General features: G+C 46.3%; 1 protein-coding gene across 1 annotated transcript in view; it reads right to left on the bottom strand.

Moving 5' to 3' along the window:
* LOC134503457 (glutamate receptor ionotropic, kainate 3-like) overlaps positions 1–16,661 on the bottom strand; it is a 195,160-nt gene extending 178,499 nt beyond the window's left edge. Inside the window, exons 1-2 of the mRNA XM_063312256.1 lie at positions 16,656–16,661; positions 14,124–14,376 (exon numbers count right to left, since the gene is read on the bottom strand). Of these exons, the coding sequence (XP_063168326.1) occupies positions 14,124–14,376; positions 16,656–16,661 (259 nt within the window). The remainder of the gene's footprint in view (positions 1–14,123; positions 14,377–16,655) is intronic.
* Between the last annotated feature and the right edge of the window lie 446 nt (positions 16,662–17,107).

The raw sequence follows: 17,107 nt of genomic DNA, 5'->3' as shown, positions 1-17,107 counted from the left end.
GCCCACGTTCCCTTTGCCAAGACCTATGATTTTCACCCAATTGGATGGAACTATGGCGGGAGGGAAAGCAGTCAATCATTCCACGGGACTGGTCGCCTTGCAGATGGGCTCCCACCAAGAAAAGCTGCCATTTGTGGTAGCTCCAGTGGGGGGTCCTCTGGTAATTTTGGGGATGCCTTGGTTTGTGCAACAAAACCCTTTTATCAACTGGCTGCATAGGACTGTGACTTTTGCAGATGGATTTTACAAAGTACCCGAAAAGGACCTACTGGAAGACATGGAGGGTGGAGGGGTAGCGTATACTACTGTGCAAACGCTTCAACCTCTTGTGGGACTACCCAATCAGTATCAGGATTTTGCTGAGGTATTTGGGGAAAAGGAAGCGGATCGCTTGCCACCCCACCGAAAAACAGACTGTGCCATTGAGTTTTTACCAAACGTAAAATTGCCTCACCCAAAAATATACCCCATGTCTCCCAAAGAGCTCACTACGCTAAGGGAGTTCATTGACAAAAACCTGGCTAGGGGTTTCATTGAGCCGGCTAATTCCCCGGTAGGAGCCCCTGTCCTATTCAGGCCAAAAAAGGATGGGTCATTAAGGCTTTGTACCGATTTCCGCGGGCTCAATGCGGTCTCAATATTAAATAAATATCCTTTGCCCCTGATCAAAGATATGTTATCACATCTGGCCAGAGGCAAAATTTTCTCAAAACTGGATTTGAGAGAAGCTTATTTTCGTATTCGCATAAGGGAAGGGGATGAGTGGAAAACAGCATTTAACTGTCCTCTTGGGGCTTTCCAATACAAAGTCTTACCATTTGGTTTATCCGGAGCACCTGGGGTCTTTATGCAACTAATCAATGAGGTCTTGCATGACCACCTATTTAAAGGGGTACTGGTATATTTGGATGATGTATTGATTTATACTGAAACCATGTCAGAACATATCCACTTGGTGCGTCAGGTACTGACTAAATTGAAAAAAGCAGAGTTGTACGCAAAACTGTCAAAATGTGCATTTCATCAGTCACAAATTGACTACCTAGGCTATCGAATTTCAGCTCAGGGCATTGAAATGGACCCTGCAAAAGTAGAGGCTATTGTGGCATGGGAACCTCCCCATACCAGGAGACAATTACAAAGTTTTCTTGGATTCTCTAATTTCTATCGGGCATTCGCCCAAAATTTTGCTGAAATCGCCCTCCCCCTTACTGAACTGTTAAAAACTAAAGGACAGGGGGATACGCGCCGTTCAAAGAACCCAGGCGCGCTCCTTAAATGGACTCCTGCCTGTCAGCAAGCGTTCGAAGCGCTCAAACAAATCTTTACCACAGAACCAATTTTACAGCATCCAAACCCCTCTAAACCCTTCGTTGTACAAGTCGATGCTTCTGATTTCTCCATAGGAGCAATTTTGTTACAAGCTGACCACTCTAACGCCTTAAAACCCTGTGCCTACCTCTCTCGCAAATTCACTGAAACGGAGAGAAGATGGCATGTTTGGGAAAAAGAAGCTTTTGCTGTAAAAACGGCTTTAGAAACATGGTGACACCTATTGGAAGGTACTTCAAGCCCTTTTGAAGTCTGGACCGACCATAAAAACCTGGAAGCTCTAAGCACCAGTCGAAAACTCAGTCCCAAACAGCTGCGCTGGGCTGAGTTTTTCAGCCGCTTCGACTTCACCCTTAAATTTATACCAGGCAAGAAAAACTTTTTAGCTGATGCACTCTCCCGCAGACCCCAAGATGCTGGCCCAGGGCCAACGGTCCAAGGCACCGTCTGGACCGACAAACAATTAAGTTTGGCAGCAGTGACTCGCAGCCAGACCCGAGCGCAATCAACGCAACCTCCAGCCGCTCTGCCTTCCAGCCGCTCGCCGCACTTGTCAATTCCCTCCGATTTGCAACAACAGTTGCTTTCCCACCTTAAAACAGATACTTGGTTGCAAACCAATAGACACATTTTAACTTTCACCGACGATCTTGCCTGGCGCAACGATCGCCTTTATGTACCCGATGCTATGCGTAAAACCATACTCCAGCGCTGCCACGATGACAAGCTGGCTGGACATTTTGGCTACGTAAAAACTTTGCACCTTGTTCGCCGGCAATTCTGGTGGCCAACTTTACTCAAAGACCTGAAGGCATATGTGACTGCGTGCCCTGTATGTGCTGCGATTAAACGCAAACCAGGCAAACCCCAAGGTCTCCTTCAACCCGTTGCCACCCCATCTGTCCCTTGGCAGGACATTTCCATGGACTTTATCGTTGATCTACCCCCTAGTCAACGCAAAACTGTCATTTGGGTGGTCAAAGACTTTTTCTCCAAACAAGCCCACTTTATTCCATGCGCGTCTATCCCCACCGCGCAACAGCTGGCACGCCTCTTCCTCACCCACGTGTACCGCCTCCACGGTATCCCCGCCCGTTTGGTGAGTGACAGAGGCACACAATTTACGTCACAATTCTGGCGGGCATTTTTAAAACTTTTGGGTACAAAACAGTCACTTTCCACCGCCTGGCATCCGGAAACGGACGGATCTACAGAGGCGGTTAATTCCACATTGGAACAGTACCTCAGGGCTTTTGTTAACTACCAACAAGACAATTGGGTCGACTTACTCCCATTTGCTGAGGTCGCTTACAACAATGCCGTTCATCAAACCACTGGTCAAGTTCCTTTTAAAACGGTTTTTGGACGTGAGTTTGTTCCTATTCCTGAACTTCCTCATCCTCAACCGCTACCAGCCTCCCTTACTGACTGGGCGGACTCTCTAAAAGACTCCTGGTCTAATATTCAACTGGCTCTCCTCTATGCCCAAGCTACCTATAAACGCCATGCCGATGCAAAGCGTTCCCCAGAACCATCCTTTGCTGTCGGGGATAACGTCTACTTATCCACTAAGTTTATCAAGTCCCCACAGCCCTCTAAGAAACTTGGCCCTAAATTTGTCGGACCTTTTCCAATTATTGCTCAACTCAACCCTGTTACGTTTAAACTTGATTTACCTCACAACCTTAAACGTTTACATCCTGTTTTCCATTGTAGTTTACTCAAAACCTGCCTGTCGTCGGATCGCTGGCATCCACAACCCATTCCACCACCTCCACTCATGATCGACAACCAGCAACACTTCGAGGTGACATCCATCCTCGACTCCCGACGCCAGCGCTCCACTTTACAATACCTCGTCCGCTGGAAACATTTCCCTCATCCTGAATGGGTTGCTGCTCCGGACGTGCTTTCCCCTCGTCTCGTAGCCCAATTCCACTCTGCCTACCCTGACAAGCCTGCTCCATAGTTTTTTTTTTAGAGGGGCAATATGTCATGTTCTCATTTCAATGTGCTGTTAACATTGTAACGTTTCACATGTCCTCTTCTGTTCCGTGTTCCTTCACCCCGGGGTTTTTCCATTCCTTCACCCTCCATTGTTTTGAGGGCTTGGAATGTATGTTTGGGTTTGCGCTCCTGCTCAAGGTTACTTTCCCAGGCGCTTCTAGCACCTGGGAGGGGGAGCGTCCTGACGAGGGATGGGGCGGAACTTGCTCACAGGCAAGGCTTTTAAGTTTGTATTTGGCGCGCTTTTGCTCATTCTCAGCTTTCTCTGTATTTGCATACTATTCCTTTAATAAATCAGTTATCTTTAAGCCCGAGCTTGTCAGACTGAGTATTTGGGATTAGGCAACCGTTACATATGGTGGCTAAGTTGGGGTAAAATGCTGAAAAGATGTTATGATTTGCGAAATGAAATTGAGTCGTTTTTGGAATCAAAAAGAAAATTTGTGCCAGAATTTGAAGATGAAAAATGGCTCACAGATTTAGCACTTTTGGTGGATTTGACCACTCATTTAAACGAGTTAAACATGCATCTTCAATGTGAAAACCAACTTATCACTGCAATTGTCCTAACTACCAGGAAACACACTGAGACAATGAACTGGTCTCTAATATTTATTACTAGTACTTAACAGGAATCCTAACAAACTGAAGAAGCGTGGGAAAACCCAGCCATATAACCCCCAAGGGTTAAGGCGGTCCCGATCTGTGTCTCTTTGAATGGCTGAACAATTCCTCAGTGCTACGCATGCGCTTAACAGTCTGGGTGGGAGCCCCCTGCTCGCCATCCTTACTCATGACAGCAATGTTTCAAACCGTAATAGTGTTTGAAATGAAACTTAAAAGTATGACAAGCTCAAGTTATGGGAAATAATTTTATACATTTTAATACATTGGCTAAACACAGTCCTGTAAACAGTGAGAAATATGCAGCCTTGCTTTTTGGTTTGATACAGGAATTTGAGAACAGGTTTCAAGATTTCCGGAAAAATCATCAATATTTTGGTATATTTTCGACTCCATTTTCAGCCGATATAACTACATTACCTCCGAATTTTCACATGGAATGCATAGAGTTGCAATCAGACATTCAACTCAAAAATTTGATCATGTCTCTCTACTGGACTTTTACAAGACCCAGAGAAAAATATCCCTCGCTTCACAATCGCACCTTATTCATGACATCACTTTTTGGCAACATGTACATTTGTGAGCAACTATTTTCAAGGATGAAGCACACAAAGAGTAAAATTAGAATTAAAATTTCTGACGAGCACCTTGAGAACTCACTGAGAATTGCAACCACTTTCATCAAACCAGACATCGATGCATTAGTTTTAGAAAAACAAGGTCAAATATCGCACTAGTTTTATGTTGTCCTCTTTTTTTTAAATGTTATAATAAAAATATTTTTTAAAAAATGAAGTTTTATTACTTATATACATTAACTATATTATATATTTTATGTGTGGCCCAAGACAATTCCTCTTCACTCACTGTGGCCCAGGGAAGCCAAGAGGTTGGACATCCATGTATTAGCAGAAAATAAGGAATAACCTTTGGAACACCCTTCCCCTGGAAGTGAGGTTGGCCCCCTCCCTCCTAGACTTCTGAAAACGGCTGAAGACCTGGTTTTGCCACCATGCCTGGAGTGGGGACAGGAGGAGCCACTCTTGGGGCTGGTTGGTTCCCTAGTCCTGCCGAGGCCGGTCTTGTCCCCCTTTGGGTGGTATTAGATCTGCCATCACTTAGATCTCATTGCATTTTATATCTATTTATTGATATTGGTATTTATGGATGAACGATATTATGATTTTATTGAATTTTAAACTGTTTTATTGTGAACCGCCCAGAGTCCCCCGTATGAGGGAGATGGGCGGTGATAAAAATATGATAGATAGATAGATAGATAGATAGATAGATAGATAGATAGATAGATAGATAGATAGATAGATAAAATAACCTCCTGATTCAAGCAAACCCTGTCTTGTCTACTCTCCAGTTTCTAGGCATGATCAAAGCCACCTCCACACAGCCTCTTAGCCCTGGCATGCTGCTACCTATTTCCAGAGGACATAACCTCATGCCAAACCCTGTGCTTCAGTGCCAGCCCATAGCTGAGGTTATACAGGTAGTCCTCAACTTAAGACCAGTCGTTCAGCGATAAGTCCCTGACAATATGGCGATTGCAGCACCCCCACGGTCACGTGATCAAAATTCAGGCACTTGGCAGCCCGCCTGCACTTATGACCACAGGGACACTTCAACTCCCCCCACCTATCTATCTTCCCATGTCTGCCCTATTGGGTGCCCTGCACTCCGCCACATACCCCTGCTGCCCCCCACTGGTTATGTGCACTTGCCAATGTGTAGATGTTTTCAGTGTGGACTGTCCACTTTATGGAGATGCCATGAAATCCCATTTAGTCCTAAGAATGTCTCTGAGAAGCCCACAAGCGTCATCTATCCACACTGTATAAACAGTCAGTTCATCTTTCTGTACCTCTGTGGTCTCCTGAGATCATTTTTTCCTCCTCCTTCTCCCCAACAAGTCTTCGCTTAGATTCCAACATAACTCTATCCTTTCCAAAGCCCACAAGTTTTATGTTTCATCAGTCCATAGCAATCCATTCAACTGATTAAATGGCAGGGGCAATTATTTATACCCCTGCCTGGAAAGAACCACATCACTGCCCTCATAGTGCCAGCCCACACCCAACAGTCAAGAAGAGAAAAGGCAGGAGCTAGTCCTCCTAACTGCCCACCAGGGCTTAGAGTGGCAAGATGAACCCTCCAGCATCTGTCTCCCGCCACTTCAAGCATCTCAGTAGAAGCACCCCAAGGAAAGGCAGTTGAGGGGGGCAGCAGGTTTCCTGCAGAGCAGCTGGCAGTTCCTTTAGCCACTTTATTAGAAGGCGGCTGACACACAGAACCAACTCCCTTGGTGTTCTGTTGCCTTCTGCTGCCTCACACACGATGTAGCAGTGACATGGATGGCTCTTGTATGCCACCAATTACAAATTGTGACCCATTTTGGTTACAAATGTAGCTTACTTACAAGCCTTGGGTAGTGTTTTTGTGGTTTAATGTGTTTAAGCACAAAAATATTACCCAAGTTTTTAAAGTGTGTTGTGTGAGCTGAGGCCACTTGTTCAGTGTACTGTATAAACCCAGAAAATGGTTAATTCAGGAAATAGCCCAAGTGTACAATATGAACACAGCCAAGGTATCTCCTGGTTTCCTGCATTAAATACATTTGTTCTCTTCTGTGCTGGAGGACCACTCTCATCCAGATCACACATAAATTGGCCTGTTCCTAAGAATGCACATACTCAACAGAACACACACAGGCAGGTCATCGACATCTCTTTGGAAATATATTTGGCAGGTAGACAATCCCTGTGGCTTTCAGGAGATGGACAAGCTCAGCTTCTACTAAACTTATGAGATCTTCCTCCCCAAACCAGGTTTTTTTGTACTACTAATTCCTCTAGACCTTCTGAACCTGCTCTGTTCAATAGAGGGAGAGACATGACTGCAATGCCTTCTGAACCAGAAGCCGGCAGTGGTTTTCACCTTGGCTATCAATTTCTTTATGAGCTGGCTTCTCATCCCTTGGCTCACTCCTACCTCCTCCAGGTCGCAATTTATTAGGGCTTGCCAACCCTCACCTCAATCCTCTCCACAACTGTTGGCTGCCTTCTGCTCTTCTGGTCACTTCCACTGCTGGAGCTGCTTCTGTCCCTTCCTTTCGCCTCCTCCTTTTTCTGCTTCCCGTCTGCCCCACCCTCCCTTGGCTACCTGAGCTGCATTTGCTCTCTTGACCCAACCCTTCTGCCCGTTTTCACTACTAGGGGTCATTGAGCCCCTTCTGATTGCTGCCACCCACTCCCAGGCCTACTTAACATTCTCCATTGGTGGACTGGAGGGGTTCACCCAACAGACCCTTCTCCACTTGTCTCTTGCCATAGTTTTAAGAGGTAAATAAGGCAATACCCAGAATGGAGGATAACTGTTAAGCGCTATTAGCTACAGCAGCTCTGAATTAGCCTGCAGGATCTCCCCAGCAATACCAGTTGCTGGGAAAGAAGAGTGCAAGGGCCAGCTGCATTGTTGGCTGTCAGTTCTAAGAAGAATTCAATGTTTCTCTTTGGAGAAACGTAACAGAATAGATGCATCACAGGGTCTGAATCTGTTCTATCCTTGAATGTCTTTTCTAAAGACTGACCAATCCATTGCAGCATCTCCAAACCCAACCGAGAGTGATGTTGAGTCTAGTGCAGTCCTCCCCATTTGAGGGCAAGAGGATCCTTTCCCTTCTTCCCCACCCCTCAGCCATCTAGCTGTTCATTCAAACAGGCAACATGGGCAAAGACCAACTGTGAAAGCCAAGGAACTGGATTCTCAAGCTCCTCATGAAAAAAAATCACAGCAAAGGGAAGAGATCTCCCACTGAGTCCTCCACTGACAATCTGGAAAAAGAAGCATTTCTTTGAATGAACTTTCAGGTGCACATACTAAAAGAAGGCAGCATCCAGTCTGAGGGCGGGTTTGGAAGGCAAAGAGAACTGACTTGAAACCATGTTAACTGTCTCATTAAAATTCCTTGACCTAATAACTGCAAGCTAATTCATTCTCCTAATTTCTTTCCACAGCAGCATATTATCCTTATGAACATGGTGGCTTTCTGTAGTTCTCTCAGCCAGTCTCACATTCCCATGAGAGCATTCACAATCAGACAGAAGTATCGGTGGGAACTATTAAATGCTAAGGAGTTAAACTAATTCCCTCCTTTTCCATTTCTCCTGGCTCCCTCTCACTTCTCTGCGGTGGACACACATGCTGGCAATTACTGAATTATGAAGCATCTTCCGAACCCGCGTGATTTTTGTGGCTTTGCACTTACGTCGTTTTACTTCTCGCCACAAAGATGCCTCTATCTGGAGAGTCAGAACTGTCTTCCCAGGCATCTCCAGTTAACTTTCCACATTCAAATTCTTGCAGATTCTTCTTTCTTGGACTGGAGCTGGAGTCCAATTCTCCCCCCACAATACATTTCCTCAGATAACATCCTACCCATTTTTGCCTATTCACCACCTCCCCCACCCCCATGTACAGAACTGATTTTCTGCATTTTAAGGTTCCACCTTCCAAAGGAATTTGCCTAAATGAACTTCCTGTGGGACTGAAAGATTTTATCAGGTACCTCTTCAAGAGAAGCATTGTCCGCAGAGTCTACAAAATGTCATTTTAGAAAGTTCTTGCAAAAATGGAAGTGTCACCCAGTCTAGGTCATCCCAGAAAATGTGCAACCATATGGGCTTTTTAGGTGTGAACAGATTTTCCAGTCTAATTTTATAATTCTTAGAAAAAGAATTTTTAAGAATACTGTGTTTTGGGGGGCCAACCTTCCCATATTTTTGGAAGGTTTTCACAGTTCATTTTTAGAAATTGTATATACTATTCATACTCAGGATTCACGTTTTTTTCCCTGTAGACTCACTGAGTATGTGAATGAAAGTGTGCCTAACTCCATCAATTTTTTAAAGCAAACTGAGATTATGTAAATCAAATCTAATTTCCCTTGGCTTCCTAGAAAATTCCATAAACAACAAGGCAGCATAATGAGTGCTAGGTCAGGGTGAGAGTCTGCACCCTGCTCTAGAGACAACAGTGCCCGGGTGGGCATCCAGGAGTGGTAAACTGGAAAGACGAACAATCCTTTGGTATCACTGACTCACTGGAGGAGGAAATGTGTGGCAGAAAATACACCTGTGAATTTCTCCTTCTGTTTAATTATGAGATCATGTGCACTGCGGCATTAATACCTCTCAGCTAAACTAGTTGAGAAGGTCAGGCAGAAAGGGCAGTGAAAAGCCAAGCATCCCTCTGCATTTCAGCAGACTAGTTGCAAGCTGAAAAGCCCAAGTCTGCTGCAGTTTCCACTGCAATGACTTAAATGCTCTCCAGGCAAGAGTTCTTCCTCTGGGGCCCTGGGAATCTCCCTTGCCCCCCCCCCCTGCAGAGAACTCTTCAATTATCCGGCAGGTGAGAAACAGAACAGGTAAAAGGGCAAGCTAGAAAGAGGAAAAACCAGCCTCTTCCTCCTCCGCCAGGCCTTGTGGGGAAGCCATTGATGGGGGTACTTCTTGCTCCCCCCCCCACACTTCTCAGAGAAACCCACAGGCACTCACTGAGCATGGCTAGCTCATTTCCTCAGATCACAGAATGTAACCCTCAAGCAGGTGGGGTCTGCAAAACTTGCTAAGCTGTAAAAAGCCTAGCCAAGGGTAACAGGAGCCATGCAACTACTAGGACTGTGAACACAGCTGCAGGCACCTCTTTCTAAGGAACGCACAAACGCATACCATCCTAGTGACAGGTGACACTGCCACTTATTCATATTTAATTATTTTAATTATTTTATCTGCAATATAACAAGGTTCCCAGAGCAGCTTGCAAACAAAACTAACGCAGGTGTAAATAAAATACGCACCACACTTACTTTTAAGTGCTAGCTGCACCCTTACTAGCAGCTTACTTCCTGAATGGCTCCATATCACATTTGCCACATACGTCAAAAAGACTGTTTGGTGTCACCCAGCAATTCTGTTCAGCCGGCTGCCTTTTTCCCCCATCACCACCACCCCCATATTGCTTCCATTTTGCACAAGCAGGACAGGGTAAAAGCCGCCCCCCCAGGTGGAAGCAGTGGCTGGGGCTCCTGGGTGCCGAGTGCCCTTTCCGCCTCTCCTGATGAAAGTGGGAGGCGGTCCCTGGGGCCAGTCTCCAGAAGAGGTATGGATCCCTGGAGGTCAATGACAGCTTTCCCTCAGAGGAAGGAGGGCAGAGCCAGAAGAGCAGGTGCCCCACGTCCTTCAGAACAGGAGCAGCAAGGACAACCTTGCCCTTGGGAACGCGGCTGCACTTTCAAAGCAGGGCTTCTGTGCAAGAAAAAGGGACACAGATTTGGGGGTGGGGGGGGCTTTTCTAGTATTTGCTTGGACTCTTGTTCCCTTATTTGTCATTTAAAATATGCAGCAGCAAACCGGGAGAAAATGCTGAAGGTCTTTTCTGCCTAAGCCCACCCACTGCACAATACGCATTTGTATCTGCTGGTCAAATGTATTGTTAAATATGTCCACCAGATTCAGAGAAGACAAAGCACTCTAAGCATGTCTTTGCTTCCAAAACTTTTAAACTAAGCGGCCTGTTAGGTAGGCAAAAAGAAGCGAGAAGATGGGTTCATATAGAATGCAGTGATATCATAACACTGATTAAGGTATTTCAACATCATGCCAACCTTCTGTACCCCATGGCCACCCACCCACTGGTCCACCGATAGGCACACTTGCCTTCATATCTCATGGAGGCCTGGAGAGCAAACTGTGGTGTGCTGTTGATCCTAATGAAGACCCTGCCCACTGCTGGGATGGTCCATCTGGGGCACAGTTAGAACTTGCCAGACTGCATGAATTGCTGGACTGGAAGCTTAAGTTACTGGTGCTTAACTGCAGATTGTTTTGCATGCTGCAGATTTATCTCTAGGAAAGGACCACAGCTCAGTAGCTTTGCATGTAGTTGGGCTGGAAAATATTCTTCCCTGAAATCTGGAGATGCCACCAGGCAGTGTAGATAATTGGATTCAGCACATGGCAACTTCCTAGGTCCCTAATCTGGCACTACTTTCTGACACTTACTGATTTTCCAGTGCTTTGCAAATATTAGCCTTGCAATGGACAATAGATACAGAAAAGGATCTTGTATGAGCACAGAAGTGAACATCTTTATGTAAATATAAAGATGTGTGAACCTGAACACAGACATTGGGCTAATCTGGAAATGTATAATTGCTTTAGCAACCATTCAATAAACCCTGGAAGTTGTACTATAACAGATGTTGATATGTATTTCTACAGTAGTCATATTCTCAGTGTATTCACCAGACTACAATTCCCAGGATTCTTTAGGGAAAATGCTGACTGTTTAACACATAAGCTCCAGTAACGCAGCAAACCCTCCCTCCGAGCATCCTGCCTCTCACCCTTGCATTTGGGGTGACACTGGTAGTAGGAAGAATATTCGCCAAAGCAAGCATGGTATCCAACCTTGGAGCAAGATCTAAGTTGTGACTCAATGTAATGTGAACTTCAATTAGTTTAGTAAGGAACGAATATGCCAAAGAAAATATATTGAGTTTTCATCTTTGGAGGCAGCTGAGAAGAATCTTTCAGATATATCTATTATCTGCATCTCCTCCAAAAATCCAAAGCACAGCCCAGCCCTTCTTCCATTACTCCCCCCCCCAAACATATGCATACAACTCTAACTGTAGATTGCCATCCAGCAGCCAATCTTTGCAACCTGGAGCTCCACACCTTTTTGGAGTCAGTGGCCTTTTAGATCCAAAATGTAAGACTGGAGTGAGCATTAAGAATAAAATAAATGACTGTACAACAGAAAAAAGAAAAAAATGAGAAAAACAGAGGATGGGAAATAAAATATCAGTAAACAAACAGTATTCACAATTGTCATAACATTTAAAATTCATTATTTCATTGATTAAATAATTGAATACATTAAACTAAACTCGTTATCTTGAGAAATAATTGTAAGTCACTACAAAACTCTAAACATTAATATTTATGTTGGGATCATCACTATTTGTTATTATCTAAAATAAATGAACATGATCTTAGGGAGGGAGGGAGGGAAGGAACCCAAATAATATTAAGTCCCAGATACCTTCCCATTGTACTCAGCTGGTGATTACGTCAAATTTATAATTAGTGGATAAACAGAAAAAAAGAGTCCGTGGGCTGGGCAGTCTAGCGGAGCAGTGCCAGAGCAAGCAGGTGCAGGGCGGGGCACGTGTTTTCCAGGCAGGCCCATGACCGAGGTGCGCCTGGACCCCGGGGGGCCTGGGACAGAGGAGGGTCCCGGCCCCTGGGCAGAGGCTGCAGCCAGGCCTTCTTGCCACCACCCTCCCCGGGCCTGGCTGAGCAACAGAGCGGGGGGGCGCTCCCCATTAGAGCACACCACCACAGGCATTATGTCTTTGTTAGGCTAAAGTCAAGATTGTTGCACAATTCAAACAGCACTTCCAGAAAAATTAAATATGTTCACTGACACAGCAAAATGTTTTCACCCTCCGCGTAACCTTCATGGTTTCTGTACAAAATCTATCAGTCTGTAAACTATTCCTCTGTGAATGGTTACCAATTATTATGCTAATGCTTTGCAATACATTGCTGCTATTCTTTTTAAACGCCAAGTACATCCACCAATACCTCCTCACCCACATTATAGCCCTATCAACAAACAGCACGATATTTGCAACCCGAGTTTCAGCTGCAAAGGCAGGACAAGGTGTCTGTGTATCTATTATCTCTGTTATTACCACCAAGAAAGCATCCTGTATGAAGAGAGAAGTTCTCAAAACCAGCAATAAGTTTGATGTCCTTGATTTTTTTTTTTTAATCCAGATCTTGTGTGATTCAAGGCCTCAAGAGAAAGTGTGACAAGTTATGGCTCAGGCCAGTTCTTACAGCTTAGTACAAAGAGCTTCACAATCAATCCCAAGGCTTCATGATGCACACCCAAACCTACGCCCAATGGTAGGTTTGGTGCGCAGATGTGCCCTGCGTACCATGGCTACCTCAGCTTCTGCTTCCAGAGGCCACCTTTCCTCCAGGCACACAGGACCTCCTTTCCTACACACACCAGATGGGCAGAGAAGGCAGGACTTGCACAGGGTCCCCCGGGGGCTTCCATGCTTGAACCCGGCTCTTCCTGGCGTTGCTCGCTCCCCCCCCCCATGCCCATCTTGCCTCGGGCTGGGGTTGGAGGGGCAGTCATAAGCAATGATTAATTTGGGGTGGAAGTGATGGGGGGGAGGCTGCATCAGAAACATTAAACAGGAATTCACAGGTTTACAAACATAAACCAGTTGCTACGGCTTTTGCCCCCCACCTCCCCACCTGTTCAAGAAATCACCTTTGGGTGGCCTGGTTTCACAAGTCCCTCCAACACCAGTCCAGCCCCGTCAGTCAGTGATTCCCAGCTCCCCTCTGCACCACACACAGGAGGGGCTTTGTTTGAAGCTGAAATGCCTCCCTCCCTCCCTGGCTCTGCTGCTTCATGGCTACTGTCTGCAGCTGGCCAGAGCTAGGGAGACGCAGAAGCAGGGAGGGTCCGATCCACACTGCAGCCAGCCCCGGCCTCCCCCACATTCCACCCCCTGCCAAATTGGGCCTTGGCTGACTCGGATGCAAACGGGTTACCCCGCGAGGCAACAGTTTCTGGAGGGTGGGGAAGGATGACCTCACCCTCTAGGATCCCCCCTCCCCTCTAAAGCAGGTTCCTCTACTCCCCTTCTGGAGTCCCTTTCTCTGCGATACCTTGGGGAGGCCCCGGTCCATTGGGGCAGACGGCACGCTTGTTAGCGGCAGGTGCAAGTGGCGGAGGTGAGGCGCCTGCCCGGCCAGCTGCATGTTACATTCGTTTCAGAGCTGCCCTCGCCCTGCGTGTTCTAGTTGTGCCATGGCCATAGCTCGATGGCTGGTAAGAAACCCAGCAGATTTTTTTATCATCATCATCATCATCATCATTATTATTATTATTATTATTATTAATTTTTTCCTTCCCTGAGCTTCCCGCTTTTCTTCTGCATAAAAACTGAACTGAACCCAAGGCCCAGAGCTGCACCGTTTCATCATTTTCCCCATCTGGACTGGGTACTTTGCAAGCTCTTGGCAAGGGGCCTCCACCCAGACAGGCTCTCTTACCGAGCCTCAGGAAGGCCACTGAGGCCAAGCCAGCAGTACCCAGCAGGCAGAAGCCATTACTTGAGCTGGGCGGCTGCCTCCCTGCCCGCCCACCCTCTGGAGGACAGGGAGGGGGCCTTGGTGGCAGCGGCGGCAGCATCCCCACCGTCTGGGCTTTGCCAGAGACGCCTGGAAGGGCCAGCTTGCTGCTCACAGGCACCAGAACCCCTCCCAGGGCAGGGCCCCTTTGGAGCAGGGGGTGTCTCAGATTGCACTGTGATGCAAGGAGAAGGAGGGGGATCCCCTGGTCCCTGGGAACCTTCGGTGGGTCCATAAAGCAAACAAGGGAAGTCGTGAAACTGCATTTCTGCATTGACGTGTTCCCCAAGGACCCACTTTCCACCACTAAAAATAATAAGCTCCCAGATCAAAACTTTTAAATCTGGAAGGTAAGCAGGACCATCTAAAAAAATAAGTGTGGTTCCTGCCAATTTGGAAATTCTTAAGAAATGCAGAAATATAGAAGTACGAATTTAACATTTAAAAAAAGGTTTGTAAAATGTATGAGGAGTCTCAGCAGCACCTCCAGACCTGAAGATAACCTTCTGGGTTCACCCTGAAGGTCAAGGGGCTCCTTTTCTGCTGCTCCATTTGGGCTGCCCCATCGCTGGGGCACAAAACCTTCCGTGGCTGCTCTGGGCAGCTGCCCCTCAGGGGTCACGAATGGCTAAGAAAGCAGGGCTCTGACAGGCAGTGGGTACCTGTCATGCACTGCCTCCCGCAGAGTAAAACACTGACGCTGATTCATATGAGAGCAGGTTCAGGTTTATTTCTTACGTAGTAACAGTTGCGAAAAAAGCTGAGAGTGAGGAGAGCGCGCCGGTGCGGGGTTTAAATATCCCGCGCCGGTCAGCGCCCCCTCACCCTGGGTCACGTCATCCCCCCTTTGTCCTGCATGCTGTCTTGCCGGTAGGTGAAGGGTTGCGAGGCCCCAGCGGGTGCCCCGGGATCGCCCATCATCGGTTTCCTCATTCAGCCGGTGATTGCTGTCAGCTGGGCGATCTCCGTTGCGCTTGTGCTAACAGCTTGGGTGTGCCTCGCGATCCTCCTATCCTTTGTCTTTTCTTCTCTCTCTTTTGTGTTTTGATGGCTGCATGCTCCGGCTAGGGTCTGTGGTTTTTGTTGTGCGTGCTATGCTTATCTTGAGCCCCTTCCTCTGATTCCTCGTTATTGTCATGTGTGCCGTTGTGCTGATGTCTTCAGCTCAACGGCACTCATGACAGTACCCCTCTATTGAGAGTAACTGGTTGGGGAGCGGCTCAGAGAGAGGCGGTGAAGAAGGGCAGCTCAGAAGCAAAGGAAAGGCCAAGCAGCGGGAAGGGAGCCAAGGGGTCTGCCCTGATGGAGTTTTTAAAGGTTAACCAAAGAACTTCAAACAGCTAATAACAATCTTGCAAAGTAGAAGCATGAACCAAAACTTGCACATTAAGCTTAATTACATTCAGAAAATAATTCAGTCTTCACACAGTAGTTAGATGAAGAGAGAAAAAAAAGTAGCTTACATCTATTCAGTAGATCTGGATACAAGTAGATTCATAGTAGGAAGCACCTATTCTTCACTGGTTTTTGTAGATATTCTTATGAAAATAGAAATGCATCCTATGGCTTTCTTGCCTGTTGGTAGTTTTGTCAAAGTCCATGTTTTGTTCTGGTGTAGAGCCACTAGCTCTTCTTGTGCTGCCTTCTTACACTTGCTTGCTTCATCTGGTGGCATTTGTTGGACTTCGTTCCACGATGCAGATTCCTTTGGTAACAATGACCTTGCAAGGTAGGTGAGTCTCTTGGCTGGAACTCCTTCGTTGGGTCATGATGAGCATCTTGGAGCAGGTTCAGGAGTGGTACTTGGCCATTCAACCCCTTCTGCATCCTTGGCCTTGTCATCTGACACTGGTGGAGTTTCTGCCTGGGCTTCTATCTCCCTCAGGGTCGATGTGGTGGTTGTGTCTTCGAATGTTGGGCTAAACATCTCAAGCTGGTAACTGCCATTGTTGGTTTTTGTGCAGTCATCACCAGCATGACTATGGTAGCTTCTAGTTCATCAAAGTACAACACTCTGCAAATGCTTACTTTTCCTGTCTTTGGGTTCAGGATTCTGTATCCCTTGCTTCCTGGAGCATACCCGATCACGATGCCTTCTTCAGCTCTGGGGTTTAGTTTGCATCTCTTCTCCTTTGGTATGTGTACATAAGCCTTGGATCCAAATACTTCCAGATGCTTTACACTTGGTTTGCATTCATGCCCTAGCTCAAAAGGTGTTACCTTGTTGGCTTTGGTTGGCAGTCTATTCTGTAAGTATGTAGCTGTTAAAACAGCATCTGCTCAGTATTTGTCAGGCAGACCTGCTTCTAAAAGCATACATCTTACCATGTCCATTAGTGAGCAACTTTTCCTTTCTGCAACTCCATTTTGTTCAGGTGTGTATGGAGTGGTTAGTCTGTGTTCTTATACCTAGTTGCGTTAGGTATGTTTGCATGGTTTGTGAAATAAACTCACCTCCATGGTTGCTTTGGAGGGCTTAAGGGGTTTTGTTGAACTTGTTGGTCACCGTGGCTACATCCGCTTTCAGCATGTCTGCTGTTTGGGATTTCTCCTTCATTAGGTAGCTCACATAGTATCTGGAAAAATCATCTACAGAACATAAAACAAATTTATTGCCACCCACTGATGCTGGAAGAGGTCCACACAAATCAGTGTGGATAAGTTTGAGTGGCTTGGTTGCCCGCCTTTCCCTTTGTTTGGGTATGGCTGGACTTGTTGCCTTTCCTTTGATGCATATCACACATTTTGACTGGCATTTATCATGGTTGCTTATTTCAAAATCTCTTACCATGCGTCCAGTTTTCATTCTTAAAATTGTGTTAAAATCACAGTGTGCAAAACATCTGTGCCAGGTGGTGGCACTGTTGTCCTCCTTTTGCTGCTGATAGGCGAGGCTGACATGTGGT

The sequence above is a fragment of the Candoia aspera genome, chromosome 10 (genome assembly GCF_035149785.1).
Source record: "Candoia aspera isolate rCanAsp1 chromosome 10, rCanAsp1.hap2, whole genome shotgun sequence".
Taxonomy (NCBI): domain Eukaryota; kingdom Metazoa; phylum Chordata; class Lepidosauria; order Squamata; family Boidae; genus Candoia; species Candoia aspera.
The sequence above is the reverse complement of the archived record's forward strand: the minus strand, read 5'-3'. Positions and strand labels throughout refer to the sequence as shown.